At 40.4% G+C, this 13,834-nt stretch overlaps 1 protein-coding gene across 1 annotated transcript; it reads left to right on the forward strand.

Moving 5' to 3' along the window:
- The first annotated feature begins 1,102 nt into the window (after positions 1 to 1,102).
- LOC112225220 (peptidyl-prolyl cis-trans isomerase G) lies at positions 1,103 to 7,940 on the forward strand. Its single transcript, XM_024388957.2, has 13 exons — positions 1,103 to 1,251; positions 1,703 to 1,779; positions 1,886 to 1,960; positions 2,063 to 2,170; positions 2,263 to 2,307; positions 2,387 to 2,474; positions 2,882 to 2,911; positions 3,057 to 3,196; positions 4,852 to 5,050; positions 5,149 to 5,325; positions 5,429 to 5,510; positions 5,604 to 5,749; positions 5,979 to 7,940. Exons 2-13 carry the CDS (start codon positions 1,719 to 1,721, stop codon positions 7,009 to 7,011), a joined length of 2,184 nt encoding a protein of 727 aa, XP_024244725.1. The 5' UTR covers positions 1,103 to 1,251; positions 1,703 to 1,718; the 3' UTR covers positions 7,012 to 7,940.
- Positions 7,941 to 13,834: the final 5,894 nt, after the last annotated feature.

The raw sequence follows: 13,834 nt of genomic DNA on the forward strand, positions 1-13,834 counted from the left end.
CCGCGCTCCCCCTGACCAGCAGAAACACATACAATTATCACAAGACCACTTCTGGTTACCCTCAGCGATTCCTCAACATCCAACTCTGTTTTCACCCACCCTGAAACCTCAAATGGATCAAAGGGGTCCACTTAAAAAATGTTTTCCCTCCTACTGTCACAGACTCATCTTTATCCTGACCCTCAGTGCAAGCCTCGGGCCCCGAGAACTTCACCACACCTACCACCTCCGATACTTCGCCCTCGATCACTTCCATTTCTCCTCCTGTCTTCAACTCACTCCGTTACACTTTCTACCATTCTTCTTTAACAATCTCAATTTCCCCGCCGTTTTAACCGACTCAAGTTCACTCTCTTCCTCTCTTTGACCTCCTCTGCCTATTTTCCTCTCCATTCCTCCTCCGTATTCCAAGTATAATTATCCTTATGATAATACTGCACTTCTTCTGACATACATCTTGTCAAGGGACGCCATTTAACCGGCTGTCACAAGCAGAACGAACCCCTCGGGATGTAGCGCTCAAAAGTGCACCGACTCAAGTTCACCCTCTTCCTCTCTTTGACCTCCTCTGCCTCTTTTCCTCTCCATTCCTCCTCCGTATTCCAAGTATAACTCTCCTTATGATAATACTGCACTTCTTCTGACATACATCTTGTCAAGGGACGCCATTTAACCAGCTGTCACAAGCAGAACGAACCCCTCGGGATGTAGCGCTCAAAAGTGCACCCGACTTGATGTTCTTCTTTATCAATATAGTAGCTACCACGGCGCTTTTCCATTTCAAACAAGTGCGCCCTCTTTCCCCCGGATTTCTCGATTTCTTGAAGCGTGACCACTACCGTACTTGTTTCAATATACTGTACCTTTTACCATAATCCATGAGCAAGTACCTAATGTAAATAACACGTAAACACCTGTGTCCCTTAGTTTATGTACTCTACACAAGCAGCAGGTAAACAATAACGGAAGACATTTAAAAATAATATATTTGATCAAAAATGTTTGCGTTTGCATTATGAGCGATCATCATAATAACAGCCAACACCAGCCAGATGTACCAAAGCTCGCACGTATGAAAGGCCGTCTTCTGCGCGACGACTGGCGCATCTTTTTACCCAAAATGCACTGACTTTTCCTGTCGCGCCATCTTTAGAAAACATTGTGGAAGAAGCGCTGAATGAAACTCGATTTCACCTTGTTGAGGAGAACTACCGTGAGATATTGGCCTCAGTTGACCAACTGAGCTAATTTGTAAGTCAACTCTATAATATTTCCGCTATTGTGAGTTATGTCAATTTGAAATAGCGGTGAATCCGAAAGAAAGACGGCGATGTATCGTTGCATTAAGTACCTGCTAACGTTAACAGCAGCTAGTAGTTTTAGCAGCGTAGCTACTTGCAGGCCATAATCCGCAAAACGACTAACTAGAATGAAAATGTCGTTTTAGTTTACATTGTTTCGTCTAGACATTCACGTTATTTCATTAATGTTGATAAAGAGTGTTTTTAAATCAGTTAACCTTAACTATCTAGTCATGTTTTTTATACACCATGGTCCTAATGCCAATGAATGAATACGCTATATTAGCCTCCGCTTTTTGTTAGAGATGGGTGTTATGTTTTGTATTTGTAAACAACTAACGTTAGCTAGCTATCGTGCTAAGTTACGCTCGCTAACTAACAGCAAAACACGTTGGTTTCAGCTACAGAAGTTTGATAATGGGAATAAAAGTTCAGCGTCCACGCTGCTTTTTTGACATTGGCATCAGCAACGTGCTGGGTAAGAATGCAACGTTTTTCAATTTTGATCTTACCACCAGTTAATCATATATCTGAAATGTAGAGATGCTTTACTAAAACGTACATAAACCTGGTTTCTCTTGCAGTTGGCAGAGTTGTGGTAGAATTGTTTTCTGACGTCTGCCCCAAAACCTGTGAGAACTTTCGATGCCTCTGCACAGGTAATTGACTTTTTCTTGTCTTTGTACACTCATTTCAGACCATCTTTAGATGATGCACATATTGTCTTCTCTGTTTTGACTAAACCTTTACTTTTTGTGTAGGTGAGAAAGGAATTGGAAAAGGTACACAAAAACCTCTGCATTACAAAGGATGCCTATTCCACAGAATTGTGAAGGACTTCATGATTCAAGGAGGAGACTTCAGTGAAGGTATATTAAATACGTGTTTGCCTCAAACAACCAAAACGTAGAAATGTTTTATTTGCAGATATTCACATTTCTATATTCCTTCTGTACATCAGGCAATGGAAAAGGAGGGGAATCTATCTATGGAGGATTCTTTGAAGGTAGGACTCTACAGATTTAGTTTAATATTATAATCATAACCAGCCTCAAGGACTAACTAATGGCCTGTTTGTTTCTCAGATGAAAGCTTCTCTGTCAAACATAACAAGGAGTACCTCCTGTCAATGGCAAACAGGGGTAAAGATACCAATGGATCCCAGTTTTTCATGTAAGTCTATCAATGTTTTAAGGGCCTTGCTATTATCAAATGAATTTTTATTGGTCACATACACATGTCTAGCAGATGTTATTGCGGGTGTAGCGAAAAACGTGTGTTTCTAGCTCCAACAGTGCAGTAATATCTAACAAGTAATATCTAACTGTTTCATAACAATACACACATCTAAAGTAAAGGAATGGAATTAAGAATATATAAATATTTGGGCGAGCAATGTCGAAGTGGTATAGACTCAAATACAGTCAAATTGAATATAATACATTATACATATGAGATGAGTAATGCAACATTTATGAGTTGGTCATTCATAAATCTAGCATCTTGAGTGAATCAAAACCTACATTTATTTTGACTCATTCTAATCTTCTGCTCCATTTTTTTGATATCCTGGTATACAGAACAACAAAACCCACACCGCACTTGGATGGGTAATTATAATATTCTGACAAGCATTGCAACTTAGTTCGACAATCTGTATCTGATTAGATGGTCTTTTGATAATAAGAGCATGTTAGATAAATAGCGATCTGTTCTTAATTATCACTTGTTATAACTTGCTGATTTTTATTCTAGTGTCCATGTGGTTTTTGGCCAAGTGATCTCTGGCCAAGAGGTCGTTCAGACAATGGAGAGTCAAAAGACCGATACTGGCAGTAGACCATACTCTGAAGTGAAAGTTATGAACTGTGGAGAGCTCATTCCAAAATCAAAAGGTTCGTAGGATTCCAAAAAATTGGCAAGGTGTTTTAAACTCGTTATTGTTTTAGATTGGAGACCTTGGACTGTGTTATCGTCAGGATCATAGCTTTGGGAGGTATCCTTTGCACTTACCAGTCAAAAGTTTGGACATACCTACTCATTCAAGGGTTTTCTTTATTTTTACTATTTTCTACATTGTAGAATAATAGTGAAGACATCAAAATGATGAAATAACACATGGAATCATGTAGTAACCAGAACAATTGTTAAACAAATCTAAATATATGAAATTCTTCAAAGTAGCCACCTTTTGCCTTGACAGCTTTTCACACTCTTGGCTTTTTCTCAACCAGCTTCACCTGGAATGTTTTTCCAACAGTATTGAAGGAGTTCCCACATATGCTGAACACTTGTTGGCTGCTTTTCCTTCACTCTGCGGTCCAATTCATCCTAAACCATCTCAATTAGGTTGAGGTCGGGTGATCTGATGCAGCACTCATCACTCCTTATTGGTCAAATAGCCCTTACAAAGCCTGGAGGTGTGTTTGTGGTCATTGTCCTGTTGAAAAACAAATGATAGTCCCACTAAGCGCAAACCAGATAGGATGGCGTATTGCTGCAGAATGCTGTGGTAGCCATGCTGGTTAAGTGTGCCTTGAATTCTAAATAACTCACTGACAGTGTCACCAGCAAAGCACCCACTCACCATCACACCTCCTCCTCCATGCTTCACTGTGGGAACCTCACATGCGGAGATCATCCGTTCACCTACTCTGCGTCTCACAAAGACATGGCGTTTGGAACCAAAAATCTCAAGTTTAGTCTCTTCAGACCAAAGGACAGATTTCCACCTGTCTAATGGCTGTTGCTTGTGTTTCTTGGCCCAAGCAAGTCTCTTCTTCTCATTGGTGTCCTTTAGTAGTGGTTTCTTTGCAGCAATTTGACCATGAAGGCCTGATTCATGTAGTCTCTGAACAGTTGATATTGAGATATGTCTGTTACTTGAACTCTGAAGCATTTATTTGGGCTGCAATTTCTGAGGCTGGTAACGAATGAACTTATTCTCTGCAGCAGAGGTAACTCTGGGTCTTCCTTTCCTGTGGTGGTCCTCACAAGAGCCAGTTTCATCATAGCTCTTGATTGTTTTTGCGACTGCACTTAATTTTCCTCATTAACTGACCTTCATGTCTTAAAGTAACGATGGACTGTCACTTTGCTTATTTGAGCTGTTCGTGCCATAATATGGACTTGGTCTTTTACCAAATAGTGCTGTCTTCTGTATACCCCCTACCATGGCACAACTGATTGGCTCAAACACATTAAGAAGGAATGAAATTCCACACATGTATTTTTATCAAGGCACACCTGTTATTTAAAATGCATTCCAGGTGACTACCTCATGAAGCTGGTCGAGAGAATGCCAAGAGCATGCAAAGCTGTCAAGGCAAAGGGTGGCTACTTTGAAGAATCTAAAATATATTTGGATTTTGTTTAACACTCTTTTTTTTTGGTTACTACATGATTCCATGTGTTATTTCATCGTTTTGATGTCTTCACTATAATTCTACAATCTAGAAAATAAAAAAAATAAAGAAAAACCCTTGAATGAGTAGGTGTGTCCCAACTTTTGACTGGTGCTGTATGTTAACTGTCCTCTACCATTTTACAGCCAAGAAAGAAGAGAAGAAAAGACTAAAGGCCGTCTCCAGTGGCAGCGACAGCTCAAGTGACTCTGACAGTTCTGACGACGACTCTTCTGAATCTGAGGGTGAATCTGATAAGGAATCCAAGAAACGGAAGAAGAGGCACAAGAAAGAGTCCAAGAAAAAGAAGGACAAGAAACAGAAGAAGAAGAAAGATAAAAAAAAGTTTGTAGTGACTGTTTTAATGTGTTTCGGGGCATGTGAACTCTAACAACCGCCTTCATTAGAGCGTAGGTTTTAAGTCTGGTCTGTAATGTCTGTAGGTCTGAGGCTGGCAGTGGTGATGAGAAAGAGGAAGAGGTTACGTCTACGGTACGGCCAGAGGAAATCCCTGTTATCCCAGAAAATAGTTTCCTTATGAGGAGAAGTCCTCAGCAGCAAAAAGAAGAGTTTGGAAAGGAGAGGGAAAAAAAGAGGGAGAGGGAAAGGCCTAGGGAGAGGTGAGTTTATGGACAAGACGGAACAACATTCCAGTTCATTCTGAACCTTTACAACTGGGAACAACAGTATATTCATGTAAATGCGTTTTTTGTTTTGTTGCAGAATGTTTCATTGTCAGTCAGCATATCAGAGGAGCCTTCTGATGACGAGATCAGGCAGGACGATTAAAGGCAGAGGTCCAAGAGTAAGTGCACTGTCAAGCAAGTACGGTACTATCATCATACAGTTTCTGCAAAACACGGGTCTAGAAAGTTAATGGTAATTTATTCTCTTGCAGCGTTACCGAACTCCGTCACACTCCAGGTCGAGGTCAAGGGACCGTTTCCAGCGTAGTGAGACTCCTCCACACTGGCGCCATGAGATGCAGCGTGCACAAAGGGCACCAAGAGCATCCAGCGGAGACCGTTGGATAAAGGGTGACAAGTAAGTACTACTTTTTTAGTATTTTAACTGCCGGTGCTGGACTGATCAGGCTGTTGAATTATATAGCAGCTTATTCTTATCTAGTTAAGCAGCTTCTCAAGTATTGGCTAATTTATTCTACTGACAAAAGTTATCATCAAGGGCCAGTTATTTTAAGGTGTCTTCAAAGTCTCAACTTGGATTCTGCGTTTTCTGTGAGGGTGATTTTACTCTGTATTTATATTTGTAGGGGTGACATGACAGAGGACAAGAATGAGAGTGGCATAGCTCCAAGAGGAAGAGAGAGGAAGACCTCTGAAAACAAGCATGAACACGCTGCTGAAATCCCGAGTAAAAACCGAGAGGAGAAGAAAGGTCGCTCCCATAGATCCAAGAGCAAAGAAAAGGACACTTCTAAAACCGAAGACAAGCACAACAAACACAAGGCAAAGAAGGCCAAATCTCGAAGCCGCAGTAAGAGCAAAGAGAAAAGTGGTAGGTCCAAAAGCAGAGAGAGGGATCAGAAACATAGCAAAGGGGATGATAAGAGGGGCCGCCTAAGAAGCAAGGACAGAAACGTCAAAGAAAAAGCCACAGAGTCTGGAACTCAAGACAGTGTTAGAAGTAAAGAACACTCTAAACCCACTGAGGCTGACAAGAACCGAGAGGAGACCAAAGGAAGAAATGGTGAGAAGCTTAAGGCAAAGTCTAGAAGCAAGGAGAGGAACTCTGGAAAGGACAGAAACCGATCTCTCAGCAGAAGCAGAGACAGGGGGAGACATGCCTCATCTCGAGACAAAGAGCAAGGACGGGACAGAGAGCGAGGTAGGGAGCGCAGTAAGAGCAATGAAAGACGGCGCCACAGAGAGAGAGAGGACAAAAGGAGAGGTAGATCCAAGAGCCGAGACCAGACAAGGAGTCCAGACAAGGTTAAGAGCAGAGACTCCCGTAGAGGCAGGCGCTCCAGGAGTAACAGCAACAATCGAGACCATAGCAAAGACGGTTCATCTCATCAGAGGAAGAACAGAGACAGTGAAGACACTCACAGACGAAGGAGGTCCAAGAGCAGCAACTCTGAGAGTGAAGGGGAGAGCAAAGGGAAGGACAGGGGTAGAAAGAGCCCCATCTCCAAGAAGAAAAGGGAGGGAAGCCCAGAAAAGGAGACCTCTCACAAGTCCAAAGACACAGGGAAAAGCCCTGAGCGGAATCGAAAGTCAAAGAGCCAAGAGAAGGATAAAAACCACAGCAAGAAAAAGAAGTACAGCTCAAGTTCTGATGACTGATTAGTCCAGTCAATGTCCACTCTTGTCCATCATCGAAATGAAAAATTCACACGTTTATACCTAATAACGTGTGTGGGTGGTTCTGCTGTAGAACGATTTTAGACAAATACTACAACCAATCCAATTCTGGAACATTTGTACAATTTAAGATTTCAAAAGTTTTGACCGCTAGGAGACATTTTTGGGGGGTTCAGTCAGACAAATTTTTACAAATGTTGGAAATGTAATGTGCATTGAGGGTTAGTGGTGAAATGGCTGAACATGTGACTGTTGGAAGGAACATTAAAAAGTTTGTCAGGTTTAATGATTATTTTTTACTTTTTTTGTTGTCTGGTACAGAGGGTAATTTTAATGGAAGGGGTGAGTGATGTCCTGTGTTGTTCTTTCTGGCCTATTTTTTTTATTAAGTGTTTGCATTACCAACTGTCACATTATTTGTCACTGAACATACTGTAAGTGCTACATATAAAACTGTCTGACATAAGTGTATATGTCAGTAGAGAAGGCTCAATTTGATTTGAAGGGCTGATTATTAAAATGGTTGTGGTGTTAGATACATTTTTTAAAAATGGTTTGTTACCTGGCTGTTTCAGGAAATTCTAACTTTTTTTCTGACCTCAGTCAGAAAATGAATTAGGAACTGACACATTGCTTTTTGTATTGTATGCATTTTTATTTTATTTTTTTAGATGTGCTTATGTTCAGACCCCTCCCCTTACATCTTTTAAAATGTAAAAAATAAACTCGCCCTTAGGTGTAAATGCATTGCTGTGGTGTTCCACCGTGTTAGTTCATACTGGTGTTACATTCCTCGCCATGACTTTCCTTTGAACTATAAATGAAAACCACTGGCTTTGTGTAAACAGTCAGAGTTCAATATTCCCTAATGAAACATCTGCTTTGAAATAAAAGGATATGGTTAAAATGTTTGTTTTATTTCCTATAGTTTGTTTATCATGTTTAACAGAAGAGTGACAATTGATACAATAGATATAGAGAACATTGATGAATCACATTTTTAATCTGGTGGAGTAGTTCATGGGAGAGAGGGGAAGGGGGGATGAATGAGCAAATTGGAAGCTGTATTAAAATGAAACTACCCTGGTCCCAGATCTGTGCTTTATCCAACTCTGACTATTGTTATGCAGGTACAGATCTAGGACCAGGCTATCAGTATTGTTTCCCAATTTATGCACTAGTTTTAATTGAACTGTGTATATTCAGTAGTGTAATGTGCTTAAGTAGTTTTTGGGGGTATCTGTATGGTACTATTTATAGTTTTGACAACTTTTGCTTTTACTCCACTATATTCCTAAAGAAAATAATGTACTTTCTACTCCAAACATTTCCCTGACACCCAAAAGTATGTTACATTTTGAATGCTTAACAGGACAGGATAATTGTTCAATTTATGCACTTAAAGAGAAAATCCCTGGTCATCCCTACTGCATCTGATGTGGTGGACTCACTAAACACAAATGCTTTGTAAATTATGTCTTGAGTTTTAGAGTGTGCCCCTGGCCATACTTAAACAAAGAAAACAAGAAATCGTGCTGTCTGGTTTGCTTAATATAATGAATTTGAAATAATTGTTACTTTTGATACTTAAGTATATTTTAGCAATTACATTTACTTTTGATACTTAAGTATATTTAAAACCAAATAAATGTAGACTTTTACTCAAGTAGTATTTTAATGGGTGACTTTAATGAGTCCTTTTACCTGAGTTACTTGAGTCCTTTTCTATTAAGGTAGCTTTACTTTTACTCAAGTTTGACAATTTGTTACTTTTTCCACCACTGTGTATATTCTCAAAACTAAACAAAAAATTATAATTTCAGAGACAATTGGTTACTATCACTATCTCTACATTCCCATAATTCTGAGATGAGTCATCTTGGAGCACTGAAAAGGACAGCAATCATCACACTGTGTCAGTCAACAACCTGCCTATCAAGTTTCTTTTTTTGTATGTGCAATAAATTACTAAATGGTCTTATATCATAAATGCTTATGACTTTTTTACATTTTTAATTCCATTTGTTTATTTTTCTAATCATGTTTTACCTGGCCATGGCTGCGTTCACACAGGCAGCCCAATACTGATCTTTCTTCTACTAATTGTTCTTTTGACCAATTAGATCATATCTTTCAGAGCTGATCTGATTGGTCAACAGACCAATTAGTGAAAAAAAAGATGTGTGTAAATGCAGCCCATGTTGCTCTTTTCAACAGATCTTTACCATGTGAATCCAAGTTTTTTTCTTGGATTGCTGAATATACCACGTCTCGTTCAGCGCCTTGACGTCCTGAGATCTACTGCTGACGTAATTGGGCATCTGGACACCAATGTCATGTTGAACCAAGTAACTTGGTCTCACTCCTCCAAAGATGGGGCCAAGACCACCTCCAATTCCCTCCCTGGCAGCTTTGTGGTGTAAGTGTTGTATGTCTTGATCACATTCTTTGCATACTGCTGGATCTGCTTCTCCACAGTCACTACAGCCCCTGGTTTGATTCCAGGCTGTATCACATCCGGCCGTAATCGGGAGTCCCATAGGGCGGCGCACAATTGGCCCAGCGTCGTCTGGGTTTGGCCAGGGTAGGCCGTCAATTGTAAATAAGACTTTGTTCTTAACTGACTTATCTGTCAAGGTCTTTCTGGTACTTTGCTCCTGTTCTTGTCTCTGAAATAACAAATACACTGTCATTATGATAATGGAACACTTTGTTAGTAACTTAGACTTATTCCTTGATAAATATTCATTCAGAGTTGAATTTGGTGAGAATAATATTTTGAGCTTCGGATTGACCCCTTGCTTGTGGTAGGGTGCACATGCCATACCATGGCTTCTCTGTGTGAGGCAACGGAGTCCAGCATAGCCATCTCCTTCTGCTGCTGTGCCATTGAGCAATAATAGCCTTGGCAATGAGCTCCTCCTCATTGTCTGTCTGCCCCTGCTGTTGTGGAGCCAATTTCTTCATGATCCTCTCCCTGGGCATATTGACCTGTCTTAGGAGGGAGAAGAGGCTTAGCAAATCTATGCCCATGAGACTTTCAGAATTGTAAGACAACTGTTGACTAGTGATGCCAAAGATATATATTTATTTTTGTGGTACTTCAAATATTTTCTCACGTGATTTCCCTTTTCAATCATTTTCTACTCACCTGAACATCTCTTCCTCTTGATCTTTCCTTAACTTCACCATTTTCTGTTATGCATTTGAAAAAAGCCTCCTGCGCTCCCCCTCCATCTCTTGCTTTTGTGCCTCTATTGCTCTAATGATATCTCTGTTAGAGAGATGCCTCTTTAAATACAAATGCAGGATTCATTAATACAACTCCATGAATCTTGTGTAATATTGCTCTCGCGAGTAAGACATTTGAACATTGATTACATCCTAATACCTTAACATGTGAGCTTTCGTGGTATTTCTCTGCTGCCCTTCTTTCTTTTGCTCCTGCATGCCTTGCTTCCACAGAAAAAAAGCCATTTTAGTCACCCGTTCTCTTATCTATTTCATGTTCCCTAGCCCTAATAGGGGGAAGAGACAATTCATCATACTAAACCATTGAAAGCATTCAGTCTATTCTTATTTGAACTACGTTTAAGTTCATTTGACTTCATGGTAGAGTATTTGGTAGTCTATGACATAGATATTCAATTAAATAACTGCTGCCAGGTTGTTAGGCTTCAATGAGACTTACTAGAGATGGGTCGTTTGCGAACGAGTCGGCTCTGCGAGCCGGCCCTTGTAGGTGAACGTTGGGAGCCGGCTCGCATATCAGAAGAGCTGAATCTATTAAAAATATATATCAAAAATTAAGATATTAATAATCAAAAGATTTAAATGAATAGAATTAACTAATTCAAAGAAAGAAAAAGTAAATATAAGCCTAAATGCTCAAGCGCACACATTCGTTCTGACTGTCTGCTCATACTAACAGCCTCACCTGAGTGTCAACCAATGAACCAAAGATGCGTGAGGGAGGGCCGAGCCAACTCACTCACAGTCACACACTTAGCAGCCCAGGAGAGAGAGGAAGGACAGCTGTGAAAATGAGTTGGAAGCACAGTAGCATTTGGATGCATTTTAATAATGTATACAATGTTAGAGCACAGTGTAGAATTTGCCAAAACAAAATCTCATATAAAGCCGGTTCTAAACACAACCTACACCGGCATTTGCAAACTGTGCACCCAACTGTGAAGCTAACTGTAGTGGAGCTTTGAGAAACTAGCGGCCTGCTATTGATAGTGGTGGAGCCAGCACCTCCACACGTGGAGATGTATCCACTCAGTCAAGTAGGCCTACTCTGCGAAACACAGCAACGCAGTCTTCTATGGACCAGTTTATGCCAATGTCTATGTCTGTAGCAAAACTTGATATTGCATTGGCTAAAATGATTATCACCGATTTCCAGCCATTTTCGATCGTGGAGGATAGAGGTTTTAGAAATTATAGCAACAGTCTAAATCCAATGTACACAATTTCAAGAAGGAAAACCCTTTAAAAATCACTTATTCCACAACTGTAAGAGAGCACACAGGCTTCAGTGCGGGAAAGAATCCAAAAAGCTACTGCAGTTTATCTTACCACTGACTGCTGAACATCAGGGATAACCACTTCTTACATGTCAGTTACATGTCACTTCATTGAAGATTTTTCGATATCTAGCTGTCTTCTGGACTGCTTTGAGTTCAGGAACAGACACATCTCAGAAAACTTGGCAGACGAACTGTTGAGAGTGGCCAGAGAATGGCAAGTAGATGGAACAATGGTATTTTGTGTTAGCGACAATGTAGCTAACATAATCAAATCCATGAACATTTTAAAATGGACCCATCATCCATGTCTTCCCCACACAATCAACCTGATTGTAAGAGATGCTCTGAAGGTGATGAAGCCCACTGTGGACAAAGTGAAAGCAGCTGTGGAATACTTCCACAGGAGCACAGTAGGTGCTGAAAAACTAAAGTCTACACAATGCCAGATGGGGATGCCTGAGCTGAGGCCTAAACAAGACTGCACTACAAGGTGGAATTCAACATTTTATCCTGGCCATTGTCAAAGCACTTGTTGATGCTCTGACCCAAGAGGAATGGGAGGTGGTGGAGGAGGTGTGCAGAGTCCTGGAACCCTTTGAGCAGGTCACTGTGGAGATCAGTGGAGAGAGGTACAGTAAGCAATTATTACTACATCATTATTTAATCCAGTATTATATATGTATATGAGCAGTAGATTAGAATGTAGTATCAGTAGACAAAACATGAACCTGAACTAATAAGTTACTGTTCTTTCTTTTCAGCTATGTAACAGCCTCAAAAATGATACTCCTGTGTAAGGGTCTGCAGCGAATCAGTCAGCCGCCAGAGAGAAGCAAATGTAACCACAGGACATGTGACAGAGTTGATGGACACCCTATGTTCATCAATGGACAGAAAGTTCCACAGAATGGAATATAATTTTTATTTAACTAGGCAAGTCCGTTAAGAACAAATTCTTATTTTCAATGAAGGCCTAGGAACAGTAATCACGTGCTATCAGAAACCGCTGCACTTGACCCCAGGTTTAAGAAGTTAGCCTTCAGTGATGCTAGAGCGATTGATGAGGCTCTTTAAAGAATAACCTCAGCAGCAGGGAGGGACAGCCCCAGTAGTCAGCTGGCTCAGGCACCAGGAAGAAGAGGGATCAGATGGAGCAGAAGCACCAGCAGTAGTGCCCCAAACGTCTGCTGTTTGACTAGAGAGCAACTGGGGATGCAGCACAAAGGAATCCCTCCAGATGCCATAATGGAGGTCCGATCATTTGGAGGAGCCCCTCCTGCAGATCCTCTGAGCTGGTGGAAGATCAAGGCCTCTGTCTACCCACGGCTTACTAAAGTCATGACAGGGAGACTGCAAAGTGGCCACGTCCGTTCCTTCTGAGAGGGTCTTCTCGAAAACAGGACAAATAATCACTGATAGAAGAAACCGCATCAGCCCCTCGAAAGTGAGGCAGCTTGCATTTCTGAAAAAACAAAACATGGTCAGCATTGCTGTGTGCTGCTGGTTATAACATGGTAATAAAGAAGAGAGAGAAAAGAGGGACCAGTTTAATGTTTTAAGTAGAATGCTGCAGTTTTGCACATTGTTATTTATTTTTCTTTGATATGGTGCAATATTCTATTATGCTGTTCAGATTGTATTCGTTTTGAATGGTTAGATGTATATGCACTTTGTTACAAATGTTATACTTTAAATGCAAATGTTTAGTAGCATTATTTTTCATAACAAACTAATGCATTTTTAAATACATTGTGGTTAAGGTAGGGTATGATTTAATGTAATAATTTAATTAGAATTGTTTTAACACCAATCCTAGTCAAACTATCGCAAAATACAAAACCTATATTTTTTAAAGAGCCGTTTGAAAGCCAAAAGAGCCGGCTCTTCTTGCTGAGCTGAACGAGCCGGCTCACTGAAAAGAGCCGGAATCACTAATTCCTGTTGTTTTGTGCGGATGCAGAATAAAAAAAAGGCCCGCCCGCGCTGAAGACATATATATCAGTCCGCCAATAGTGAACTGTTTTTTAACTAAATGTATTTGAGTGTTTACCAGCATTTGTAACTTGAATATGATAATTACGTGTACAAAAAAAGTTAATATTGCTCGATATGTTTCCCGTTTCTTTAAATACTTTGCAAATGCAGCTTATTTCGATGTGAATACTGAAATGGTCTCTTCGTTCATTTTCAGTAGACTCTTATCTAGAGCAACGTATAGTGGTGAGTGTATTCATTTTCGTACTAGTTCCCCTGTGGGATTCAAACCCACAATC

The sequence above is a fragment of the Oncorhynchus tshawytscha genome, linkage group LG26 (assembly GCF_018296145.1).
Source record: "Oncorhynchus tshawytscha isolate Ot180627B linkage group LG26, Otsh_v2.0, whole genome shotgun sequence".
Lineage (NCBI taxonomy): Eukaryota > Metazoa > Chordata > Actinopteri > Salmoniformes > Salmonidae > Oncorhynchus > Oncorhynchus tshawytscha.

What these genes read in the sequence shown, in the direction of transcription:
- LOC112225220 (XM_024388957.2), top strand. Translation starts at nt 1,719, where the DNA reads ATGGGAATAAAAGTTCAGCGTCCACGCTGCTTTTTTGACATTGGCATC. An exon ending in TGGCATCAGCAACGTGCTGG is followed by an intron (nt 1,780 to 1,885) that starts GTAAGAATGCAA and finishes TTTCTCTTGCAG; the next exon opens with TTGGCAGAGTTGTGGTAGAA. An exon ending in AAGAAGAAAGATAAAAAAAA is followed by an intron (nt 5,051 to 5,148) that starts GTTTGTAGTGAC and finishes TAATGTCTGTAG; the next exon opens with GTCTGAGGCTGGCAGTGGTG.